Source organism: Aythya fuligula, chromosome 2, assembly GCF_009819795.1.
Source record: "Aythya fuligula isolate bAytFul2 chromosome 2, bAytFul2.pri, whole genome shotgun sequence".
NCBI lineage: Eukaryota > Metazoa > Chordata > Aves > Anseriformes > Anatidae > Aythya > Aythya fuligula.
The window spans coordinates 118,751,814-118,764,097 of NC_045560.1; the positions used below are offsets into that span (position 1 = coordinate 118,751,814).

The window sequence follows — 12,284 nt, forward strand, 5'->3', positions numbered from 1 at the left end:
CGGCCAGCAGCGGCGAGGCGGGGCGCGGGGCGGGCACGGCCCGCCCACAGCCGGCCGTGAGGCGCGGCCGTTGGGGGCGCTGAGGGGAAGGGGCGGCCGCCCACCCTCCCCCCAGCTCCCCCTCAGCCCCTCTCAGTCCCTCTCAGCCCCCCTCATCTTCCCCTCAGCTCCCCTCAGCCCCCCTCAGTCCCCCTCAGCCCCCCTCAGCCCCCCTCATCTTCCCCTCAGACCCCCTCAGCTCCCCCTCAGCCCCCCTCAGCCCCCCTCAGTTTATGGTTCGTTTCTTCTCAAAATGGCTTTCCTGATGTTGTACAGAGCTCGGGGGTAAAGGGAAGTCCCCATACTCATCATGCAGTCGATATAAAATGGTCACAAGAAAGAGCGAAAACACGAATATGGCAAAGGGCATCGTTAGACGGAACTCATGTGTCCCTGTCAGATCAGGTGCCTCCATCGCCAAATTAAATCTGGCTTATGGCCAAAGCGTGAGTGGCTCTTACTCACCCTGACACGCATCAGGCTGCTCAGGCACTGCCTGCCGAGCTGCTGCACTGTCCCAGTCCATTTTTAACACTTAGACCAGCTCCGGATAAGTACGGCGAACACATTTCTGCCCGAATGAAACACTCGGTTCTTTGTCCTCTACTCCATGCATCTTTGTCAGATGCTTCCTCCCAGAAAGTCAATCCGCTCATTGTGTTCTGCAGGCTGCGATCTGGCTAACACGGACGCTATTTTGGCAACTCAAGCAGCAGCTGAATGCATGCTGTATTATGTGAAAGCACATCCTTCCCACTGGCACACCCCATACCAGGCAGGGATGGTTTTCTGCAAAGAGCAAATTTTGCTCAACAGTGTTAATATTTTTGTCAGTGTGGCTGCATAAAATATATGCGAGAAGACTTTGCACCAACTAAGTAACTTTAAATATATGACCTCTTTTGCCACGACTATTATATTGCTTTGACATATAGTACTGATGCCAAGAGGTCCTGTTATTGCTGAAATTGGATTATTTTAACGGGAGGCTTTTTAGTGTTTTATCTCTGCACTTTAGTGTGTGTTCTTGCCTCATGCCTTGTGACTAGTGCTGTTTAATATCTTTATCAGTGACATAGAGAGTGGGACCACGTGGACCCTCAGCAAGTTTGCAGATGACACCAAGCTGAGTGGTGCAGCCAATACAACAGAAGGAAGGGAAGACATCCAAAGGGACCTGGACAAGCTAGAAAAGTGGGACCATGTGTAATGAGAAGTCAGAAAGTGACCAGTGATAGGATCCACAGAAATGGTGTCAAGCTGTGGCACGAGAGGTTCAGGCTGGACATCAGGAAGAGGTTCTTCACTGAGAGGGTGGTCGCACACTGGAACAGGCTCCCCAGAGAAGTGCTCACTGCAGCAAGCCTGTCAGAGTTTAAGAAGGGTTTGGACTGTGCACTTAGTCACATGGTCTGAATTTTTGGGTTGACCTGTGTGGTGCCAGGAGTTGGACTCGATGATCCTTGTGGGTCCATTCCAACTCGGAATATGATTCTATGATTCTGTGAAAGTGCAAGGAGCTGCACCTGGGTCAAGATGAGCACAGACTGGGAGAAGAACTCACTGAGAGCAGCCCTGCAGAGAAGGACTTGGGGGTTCTGGTGGACGAAAAGCTCGACACGAGCCAGCAGTGTGAGCTCACTGTGCAGAAGGGCAACTGCATCCTGGGCTGCATTGACAGAGGAGTAGCCAGCAGGTCAAAGGAGGTGATTGTGCCCCTCTGCTCTGCCGTTGTGAGGCCCCAACTGGAGTGCTGCATCCAGGCCTGGGGCCCCCAGCACAAGAAGGATGTGGGGCTGTTAGAAGGGGTCGAGAAGAGGGCCACAAAGATGCTCAGAGGGCTGGAGCACCTCTCCTATGAAGAAAGGCTGAGAGAGCTTGGGGTGTTCAACCTGAAGAAGGCTCCAGGTTGACCTCATTGCAGCTTTTCAATACTTAAAGGGGGCTTATAAAAAAGATGGAGAATGACTTTTTATACAGGCAGATAGTGATAGAACAAGGGGGAAAGGCTTTAAATTGAAAGAGGGGAGATTTAGATTAGAGGTTAGGAGGAAATTTTTCACTCGGAGGGTGGTGAGGCACTGGCACAGGTTGTGCAGAGAAGCTGTGGATGCCCCATCCCTGGAGATGTTGACCTGATCTAGTGGGTGGCATCCCTGCCCACAGCAGGGGCGTGGAACTAGGTGACCTTTAAGGTCCCTTCCGACATGAGCTGTTCTATGATTCTATGGTGCTGTGATGTACCCAATCCAAATGTGTTACAAAAATGTAGTTCATGAATAAAAGATTCCTAAAAGATCAGGAGCTTCACGCTATGTCAGCTGCTTATCAAGCAAGATAAACCTGATGCTTTCTGTAGAGGAGGTGAAAAAATAGTCTTCCCTTTCCACCCCAGCATTGACTACACTGCCGCTTATTTAGTGTACGGAAATGTCACGAGGCGGCCTCCTGCCTCGAAGGTCAGCAGTCGGCTCATGACTGGAGCAAGCTTTCAGTCGGAGCGATCTCACAGCGTGGTCGGGGCTGCTGCAGGCACACAAGCTCTGTGCAGACCGGCCGTACAGGAGATGCAAAAAGCAGGATGGCCAACAGGGCACCCTAAGGGCAGACGGTGGGGGGACTTAGCTCCTAAAATCCCAAAGGAATCGGTGACAACATCTGGGTTGTGAATCTTTACAGCCTTGTGAGTTCACACACAGAATCACACACAGAATTTCTAGGTTGGAAGAGACCTCAAGATCATCGAGTCCAACCTCTGACCTAACACTAGCAGTCCCCACTAAACCATATCCCTAAGCTCTACATCTAAACATCTTTTGAAGACTTCCAGGGATGGTGACTCCACCACTTCCCTGGGCAGCCTGTTCCAATGCCTCACAACCCTTTCAGTGAAGAAGTTAAGTTGAGTATCTCTTTATAGGGGTCTGCATATGAATGTTTTCTAGGTAGCCTGAGGCAGCGCAAGCTTTATGAGGCAAAACACTAGGCATTATAGTAAAACAAAAAAATATGTATTTTCGCTGCCCTAGTGATTGAAATGCACTGAGATGGTTCCCCATAGCACTCCATACAGCTATTTTGCACAAGAAAGTTCAGATTTCACCCTGCTGACCCCCTCACATTTTATAACAACCACCCCCCTCTCCCTGCCCCACCTCCCCCGGCCGCCATGTCGGGGCCGCGCTGCCCCGCGCGCGCTCCCGCCTTGGGGGGGGGGGGGGGAGGGGGAGGAAGCGCGACAGTGCTGCGCGTTGCGCTTTGCGGCTGCTGCCGTAAAGCAGCTCCCCCTCTCCCCAGGCAGCGGCGCTGCCGCCCTCGGGCCGGGATGAGCGGCCCCGGCGGGAGCAGGGCCCTGGAGCTGCTGCGGGCGCTGCCCAAGGTCAGCCTGGCCAACCTGAGGCCCAGCCCCGGCTCCAAAAAGAAGGTGAGTGCCTGCGGAGCGCCGGGGAGGGGTGTGGGGGGTGTCGGCGTTGTGCGTTGTCCCGTGTCCTCTGAGCTGTCCCCGTGGGAAGCTGGGCGGTGGGTGGCTGGGTGGTGCAGCTGGTACAACGGAAGGAAGGGATGACATCCACGGGGCCTGGACAGGCTGGAGAAGTGGGCCCGTGTGAGCCTAATGAGGTTCAACAAGTCCAAGCGCAAGGTGCTGCACCTGCACTGGGGCAATCCCAGACATGAGCACAGACTGGGAGAAGAACTCACTGAGAGCAGCCCAGCAGAGAAGGACTTGGGGGTTCTGGTGGACAAAAAGCTGGACATGAGCCAGCAGTGCGTGCCTGCAGTGCAAAAGGGCAACTGCGTCATGGGCTGCACCAACAGAGGAGTGGCCAGCAGGGTGAGGGAGGTGATTGTGCCCCTCTGCTCTGCCATGGTGAGGCGCCACCTGGAGTGCTGCGTCCTGGGGCTCCCAGCACCAGAAGGATGTGGGGCTGTTAGAGTGGATCCAGAGGAGGGCCGCAAAGATGATCAAGGGCTGGGGCACCTCTCCTACGTTGAAAGGCTGAGAGAGCTGGGATTTCTCACCCTGGAGAAGAGGAGGCTCTGGGGTGACCTCATTGCGACCTTTCAGTATTTGAAGGGGAGCAACTCTGTTCAATCTGATAATGATAGGACAAGGAAGAATTGTTTTAGACTAAAAGAGGGGAGACTTGGATTAGATATAAGGAGGAAGTTCTTTGCGCAGAGGGTGGTGAGGCCCTGGCACAGGTTGCCCAGAGAAGCTGTGGATGCCCCATCCCTGGAGGTGCTCAAGGCCAGGCTGGATGGGGCTTTGGGCAACCTGGTTTGGTGGGAGGTGTCCCTGCCTATGGCATGGGGATTGGAACTAGGGGATCTTTGAGGTCCCTTCCTTTCCTGTTAGGAAAACATGTTTTTTTTTTTTTTTTTAAAAAAAAAAAAAAAGAAAAGGGTCCTAACTTTAAAGTAGAGATTTTTTGTATACTCACTGGGTCTTTTGTAAGTAACTTGCAACTTCAAATAGGAAGTGAATTGCAATTTTTTCCCCATGTTAGCACAAACTTCAGTTAGAGCTTGGACAGATGACCTCAGCTGTCTTTGTCAAGGAACCTGACAGCTTTAATCTGTGATTATTCTGCCCACGTGAGTGGGTTTAAGAGCATTTTATTTCACAAACAAGTTGCCGAAACAACCCAGATGTTTGGATTGACTTCACTGACAGCCTGGGCAATATACCAGTTGCTCTCTGGTTTTGACCCCAAATCACCCGTGTGTTTGTGTTAAACGAAGTCACTGTGTACACGGCGCTGTGGGCAGGTTGTGCCCTCCCTCTGCCTCTGAGTGTAGGGAGCCAGATCCTGGAACTAAACCTGATGAAAACTAATTAGGCTAAAAGTTAGTTTTCATCCATTTTAATTCCCTGGTGCAACGCAGAGGCACGTGGCTCAAGGGATCCTGCAAGTAAAGCAGCAGAATGTGGGTGAGGGACGAGACAGCTTCCTTTGGTGGCAGGAGTAGTCTGGTCAAGCGTAAAGCTTCACTTGACCTTTCTGCTGCTCAGCATTAATACAGGGAAGCTGTGCATCTTAGATCAGGTGTTCCAAGCATATCCATGCATTTTTTTCTGATGCACGTCCACGTTGGCCTTCTTATTAATATGGCTGTGCAGTAGGTGGTCGGTAACTTTGGAAAACTTGCAGGCACAATAAAAAGCATAAAACATCAAACTTTGTGTCTGTGGTGGCAGGCAAATAATCAGGTACTGTGACGCACTGAGCAGTTTTCAGACCTTAATCTCACCAAATGTGCTGTGCTGCAGTGTTACTCCACAGCAAGAATGGCAGGATATGGGGTGCCCGCAGTTTGGCTGAGTGTTGGACACAGAAGAATAGAATGTGAAGAAACTGGCTGTAGTCTGTGTTTTCAGTAATGACTTCTTTAAATTATTATTGATCCAGCAGGGACTTAATCAAGGTTAGCTTGTAATCACAAATGCTGTTTAAAATGTGTTTCTTTATCAATTCAAGTTGAGGAACACGATGGAAAATAGCAAGCGTGTGTATTCTGTTGTGGAGATACGAGACTTAGCGATATGGCGCTGCTCCTTCCACGTGTGTTCACAGTCCAGTGAACGGTAGCTTAAATGGGAAAACTTTGCGAGGCCAAACGGATGCTTCAGAGTGGTGCATGGGTATGGTCGTGCCTCTTGGAGCTGAGCAGAGATCCCTTACTGCGTTCAGCACAGCAGTGAGGAATCTGGAGCTTGTGGCTTATCCCCAACAGAGCGTAAGGAAATTAAAGTGATCCTCAGTGCTGCAAAATCCTCAGGGCATGAACTACGGCCGTCTGACACAGGAGGCTTCTGATAGCTAGCTCAGTGTGGGCTGGCACCGCTTCATTTAATATCTGGTGCTCCCAGGTGCTTGTTCCCAGCATTGTTTACCGCCTGTCTTGTAATGCCACGGATACTGGCATACCTGTGTTGTACTGAGTGGTGCAACTGATCTAAATTTGGGAGGGGAAAGGAAGTGGTTTTACCTTTATCTTTGATCCTGTTCACCATTTAGCTATGCAAGTGCTTTTCCTACCACAAACAGGAGGTGAGTGCAAGAGGATTGCTGAAATGCTGTACTTAGAGCTGCAATTCTAATTTAAAGCACTCAGTAAACTAATTGCTTAGTTTCACGGTCTTAATTTAAGCAGTAATAAAGTTCTGAAATATAATCCTCTCTTCTGATTTGTAGCCAGTGGTTGCAGACTTGCTAACAAGTCTGAGTCCATGAAAAGAGCTATGTGTATGTGTAGTGTGTGTAGTCTGTTCCCTTGATGTGATTTTTTTCGTTGTTAGTGCTCAGAAATTTCTGAGCAACTTTCTTACGAAATAGCAGGAAATATCAAAGGTTAATTCAGGGGAATAATCAAACGTGGAGAGTGCAGGATATTAAGAGGTAGGATTAAGTACTGGTATTTCTTTTGTGCAACACCTGCCTAGAGCTGTGTGCAAAAATGACATTGACTGCTCTTCTGAGTATTTTTCCCTTTAGAAAAGAGTTATTTCTTTTTTTTTTCTTTTCTTTTCTCCAAGAATCAGCATTTTAAGTTGGTTATACCTCTGAAATCTTCTGTTTTATAAATGCTTACCTACAAAGTCATTGACTGACTGTGCTGTTGTTTGTTTTCAAGGAGAAAAGACGTGGCCGCGGAAGATATGGAGGTAGAAAGTGTGGCAGAGGTCACAAAGGAGAAAGACAAAGAGGAAATCGTCCCCGATTAGGCTTTGAGGGTGGCCAAACTCCATTTTATTTGGCCATACCGAAGTATGGGTTTAATGAGGGACATAGGTAAGTTTCTTCACATATAAGCAGGCTGATTAATTTCTGAGTGTCTTAAGTGTTCTCCTGAAGCCAGAATCTCTCTAATATGCCAAAGCAGGGCTAACTGAAGATGAGGTATTCCTCTGTGATCGTTAGCTTGCCTGTCAGCACGATCTCTCATTTCTTGTGAGATTTAAAAATTTATTTTAATTATTTTTTGTTGTTTTATTTGCATAATTCTTCATGTGTTGCATGTGCCCATGCTCCTGTAGCTGAGCACATTCCTTTGTCTTTCTTTGTTATTTCACTTTGCTTTATTCACTTGAAGCCCTGATCTGCTGCCAGCCAAACAAACCCGCTTCTCTTCATTACTGTACACTTTAGCCATGCAAAGCTGCTCTCTTTGTCTGGGCTCCATCAGTTCCACCTAGTATCTTAACAAACTGTGTAATACCAAATCTGTTGTAAGAGTCCATTAAGTCATCTTCTGCCATTGTTCTCAGGCATTCTGCCTTGGCTGTCACTTCTGTCCCCTTTTCACATTATGCTTGCTTGTGCCATTGTCCATCTTCCAGCTTTTTAAAATGATTGTTCTAACATGTCTTTTCCCTAGTGTTTTCCCTTTCTTTTTTTTTTTTATTTATTATTATTATTATTTTATTTTTAATTGTCTATTTTTGTTTAAATCTGTTTTTTGTTTCCTAAGATAGCTTTCATGTTGCCTTGGTCACTAACCATCTTGTTGCCTTTACATATGTTCTCAAACTTCTGTATCCATACAATGCTGCTACAGGTCCTAGTAACAAAAACGTGCCACATCTAGCAGACAGTTCAAGAATGAAAGTACTGATGTGTACTTATTCATCAGTTGTTAAACTTGCAGTTTGATTGCATGTTTCATTTGCTGATATAACTTCAGCAAATAGCTGCACATTTTTATAGTTTCAATTTATACATGAAGTGTAACTTACAGACCTGTCCTCATTATTGAAGGTTTTCTCTGCAAGTCTTGTTAGTTTTGAAGTTTTTTAAACTATACTTCCAATTACTGCCATTTCTCCCTCTTAATTTATTATAATAGTAAACAAGAAGTGCTTTTGATACACAGAGGATGATCTGCAGAATGCAGATGCTGATCTTATGTTAACAGCAATCCCAAATTTATTCATAAACAACACAAATCCAAGCCTCTGCAATGAAAAAAATTAACAATGTTTTGCTGCTTTTTAACCACATCTGGCACACGTGGAAACAACAAATAAAATAGTCATAATTTTTCAATGTTTTCAAAACTCCAGTGTGAGACTACTATAAAAGTTCTTTTGGTGGACATTGTAAGTGCAATCGAGAGACTGTTGGGATAGGAACATGCTGAACAGTGTCTCTACCTGTTTATCTTCACATTGCTCTTTTTTTTTTCCTGTCTGCAGTGGTGTTTCTCTGCTTTTTGAACTCTTGCTCTGTTAGGAACTGTCTGATGGGTAATTCTGCTGCTTGGTTGTTTTCTGTTTTGTTTTGCTCAGCATACCATTAAAGCTTAATAGATAAGCTTTTCATTTTTTCTACTAACACAGATTTCCAGTAGTGGTGGTGAAATAGATCATTTGAGAAAGTTCTGAGCAGCAGCATAACTGGTATGCAGGAGGTATAGAACCAGGAAGGACTACCCAGAGGATTGGTTTGTGCAATAAAGTTAGAACTTCATAAAATGCAGCAGCAGATTCTGCTGAAGGTGATAGCTACTGACAAAATATTCCATTCTCCTTTGGGGATATAGATTAATGTAGACATTCTTAATATTTCTCTCTCTTGGAGGATGTTCAGGAAGATTCCATTTACTACTTGTTAGATGTCAGGTGCAGTGGTATGAACTAAAAAAAAACTTGTTGGATAGAGGCAAGCTGTGCAGGAGCATATACTGGGTTTGGCTGCTATTCTGACTAAATTTCTATGGAAAGGCAGAGGTACTTTTTATTTTCATAGTGAGCGTTTTTTGTTTGTTTGTTTTTATTCATTTGTTGTCTTTTGGTTGGTTGGTCTTTTTTTTGGTCAGATTTTCCAAATGCATCACCGAGGCTACCAAGATGGATTCACTTTGAAGCTGATAGTTATTTAGAATCTTGTTGACTTACCAAGAAATGCTGATGCTTCAACTTCTTCATGTTTTGCTGCTTCCTTTAAAAAAAAAAAAAAAAAAAAAAAAAAAAAGCAGATACAGAGGTATTCTGGAGTAAATCGAGCTCAACAAAAGGATTAATGTCATATTAGGGGTGGGAACTGAATGTGTAGTGCAGTCTTGAGCTCTAACTGGGGCTTGTAAGTTCAGTTTAATGCAAATATGATTTTGGCTTATGGATGACTGTTTCAAGCATTTTCTTGGTTGTTTTAGGACTGGGTAGAAAATGGATTATGTGCTGTATATCACTGACCAGTTCTATTAGAGTTTCATAAATATCTTTGTTCCTTTTTTTTCTCTCCCCAGCTTCAGACGTCAGTATCAACCACTCAGTCTTCAGAAGCTGCAGTACCTGATTGATCTGGGTAGAGTTGACCCCACACAACCAATTGACTTGACACAGCTTACTAATGCCAGAGGTATAACAGTCCAACCTCTCAAACGAGATTATGGCGTCCAGCTCGTGGAGGAGGTATGCATACAAAACAGATCTATTGTTTTAGGCAGTGTAAAGCCTTGAGTTCTCAGTTTTTCCACACCAGGCTATCCAAATGTCTTTCTCCTTCCTCTGTTTTTGGAAGCATCTTTGTTTTTCTAAATTATTTTTCTGTGGATTTTTTTTTGCGATATTAAATCCACTAGAGGGCACTGTGTGTTAGCAAAATAATAGGATGGTGTTTCAAGACCAGAGAAACTACAAAAATAATAGTTAAGGGACATATAACGAGAAGTCTTAAAAAGTATCTTAGAACAGAAGACTAGAATGTACTAAAAGAAATGTCTGAAAAATTTGGACAGGCAAGCTTTTTTACTTGAACCCAAGTGACTGAATGAGAATATGTTGACTGTTCTTGGTGCAGCAAACAGACAAATCATAATATTTCACAGGCCTTAATGTTTCTTGTAACTTTGCAGAGAGGAATGAATGTGTGCCTTAAAATAGTCATTTTAATATTACTGTAATGTTTTTTGAAACTTACAGGGTGCTGATATTTTTTCAGCAAAAGTAAATATTGAAGTACAAAGGGCATCTGAATTAGCAATTGCAACCATAGAAAAAAATGGAGGTGTTGTTACAACATCGTTCTACGATCCAAGGAGCCTGGGTAAGGATTTCCAGTTTCTTCTGTCTGTGAGAAGGTGAAATGATCCAAATCTCTCCAAACAGTTCTTACTGGATGATCCTCCCCTTTCTCTCTTCTGAGACATCCAGCAACATATATAACTGCTGTATATATAACACTATGTCTTTAACTGTTTTTTTAAACTATTCACCTGTTTAGGCCTCCTAGTGTTTATAGTTATTTACCAATCAGCCAGTTAAAGAAATCTAAGTAGCTCTGTAGCTAGAGGAACTAATAAAAGATTGTTTCTTTGAATTTTTGTATTTCAACTTTTCCACACATTTAATAACCCTAGGAAAATTCAGGGACTTATATGGACTTAAATAACAATTGGTTGTTGATATTTTTTTATTTAAAATACTTTTCCACTTAAAGTGAGGAAGTAACTAAGCTAGAGAAGGTCAGAATCGTTCCAGTCAAAATGGCTATTGTTTTGAGAACACTTTCACTGAAGAATGTGGCTTTGCTTTGCTTGAGGCTGCATCCTGCCTAATATTCATTCATGCACTTTTTATTGGCCATAATGGAGATCTCATGTGTGAATGAAGCTGAGCACAAGAGGAACAGATATTTTCCAGTGCGCAAAATGTGTTACCCTGGACTGATACAAGTTTGTTTGTTTTCTGATCCAGAAAATGATCTAAATATTGAATTTAAAAGGGTCTGAAAAGTAACTTCCCAACTGTAGCAAAATTTGAGGAGAAGATACTCTCACAAATGCCTAAAAAGAATCACAGAATAGTTTGGGTTGGAAGGGACCTTAAAGGCATCTGGTTCCAACCCTCTGCCATGGGCAGGGACACCTCCCACCAGACCAGACTGCCCAAAGCCCCATCCAGCCTGGCCTTGAACACCTCCAGGGATGGGGCATCCACAGCTTCTCTGGGCTGTGCCAGTGCCTCACTGCCCTCAGAGTGAAGATTTCCTATATCCAGCCTAAATAGGTGTACATACTGTTGATTCTTTATTTAAAATACTTACAAAAACACAAAATTCTGTACTCGTTGACTGTGTAAATAGACACTTCTAACCTGGAAGTCCATCTTTGGAATAAGGTGCCATCTTCTGGTTTATTGTATATTGTATATTTCCAAAGCAGGCATTATAAATGCATTAGAAATAATGATTCATCTGGATTGTTTTAACTGATCTTTGTAGTAACAGTTGTCACTAGAGTTGTTTGGGTAAGTGAAACTTGTAAGTAAGTATTTAATTCTAAACAAGAATTTAAGATTTTTTTTTTTGCCTGATGTTCTTTAATAAATGAGTTCAACGACTTATTTAGCACAAAATACCCAATGAAAAAGTGTGATGTCTCTAAACGTTGATTTGTAAAGCATCGTATCTAATTTTGTCTCTTCTCTGCACACAGAAATCTTAATTAAGCCAGTAGTGTTTTTTCTGCGTGGCCAGCCTATTCCAAAGCGGCTGCTTCCACCTGAAGATCTAGTTCGTTACTACACGGATGCCAATAATCGGGGGTATCTGGCAGATCCATCCAAGGTTGAAGAAGCCCGGCTTGAACTTGCCAAGAAATATGGTTATTCCCTACCAGACATAACTAAGGATGAGCTCTTCAAAATGTTAAGCACGCGCAAGGATCCCAGGCAGATATTTTTTGGTCTTGCTCCAGGATGGATCGTAAACATGGCAGACAAGAAAATTCTGAAACCAACCGATGAGAGGCTGCTAAAATACTATAGCTCATGAATTCAGGACTAGAGACAACTGCAGGTGTACAGGAAACATCTGGGTATGAAATAATGGATACAAAGTGGTGTTTGTTTTTTTTAAGACTCCTGTTACACCAGACAAAACAAAAATTATTGTTTATGTAATCTACTGGTGTGGCTCTCAATTTTTTTATTGTCACAATACTGTCCGTAAAAAATCTTAATGTTTGGCAATTGTGTAGAGTCTGACATAAATAAAGTGTGTGTTTTGGCACTTTCTCTTGCTATGATTTGCCATTTACTTTTACAGAAAAAAATATTCCAGAGCTTCATCTGTTTCAGGGGATGATTCCAAAGAGTAGCTTGACTTCATAATTAGTTTGTATTCTTCTCCCTTCAAATAAAATCCAAAACAGGGTTGTTCAAAACAATATTAAGTTTTACAAGTGGTGCATAAAATTTTCTACAACATTAATTGAAATAGCATCTTGAATACCTCTGAGAA

At 43.9% G+C, this 12,284-nt stretch overlaps 1 protein-coding gene across 1 annotated transcript; it reads left to right on the forward strand.

Moving 5' to 3' along the window:
- The first annotated feature begins 3,319 nt into the window (after window positions 1–3,319).
- On the forward strand, window positions 3,320–12,058 carry MRPL15 (mitochondrial ribosomal protein L15). Its single transcript, XM_032183122.1, has 5 exons — window positions 3,320–3,463; window positions 6,676–6,833; window positions 9,289–9,454; window positions 9,965–10,088; window positions 11,479–12,058. Exons 1-5 carry the CDS (start codon window positions 3,365–3,367, stop codon window positions 11,814–11,816), a joined length of 885 nt encoding a protein of 294 aa, XP_032039013.1. The 5' UTR covers window positions 3,320–3,364; the 3' UTR covers window positions 11,817–12,058.
- Window positions 12,059–12,284: the final 226 nt, after the last annotated feature.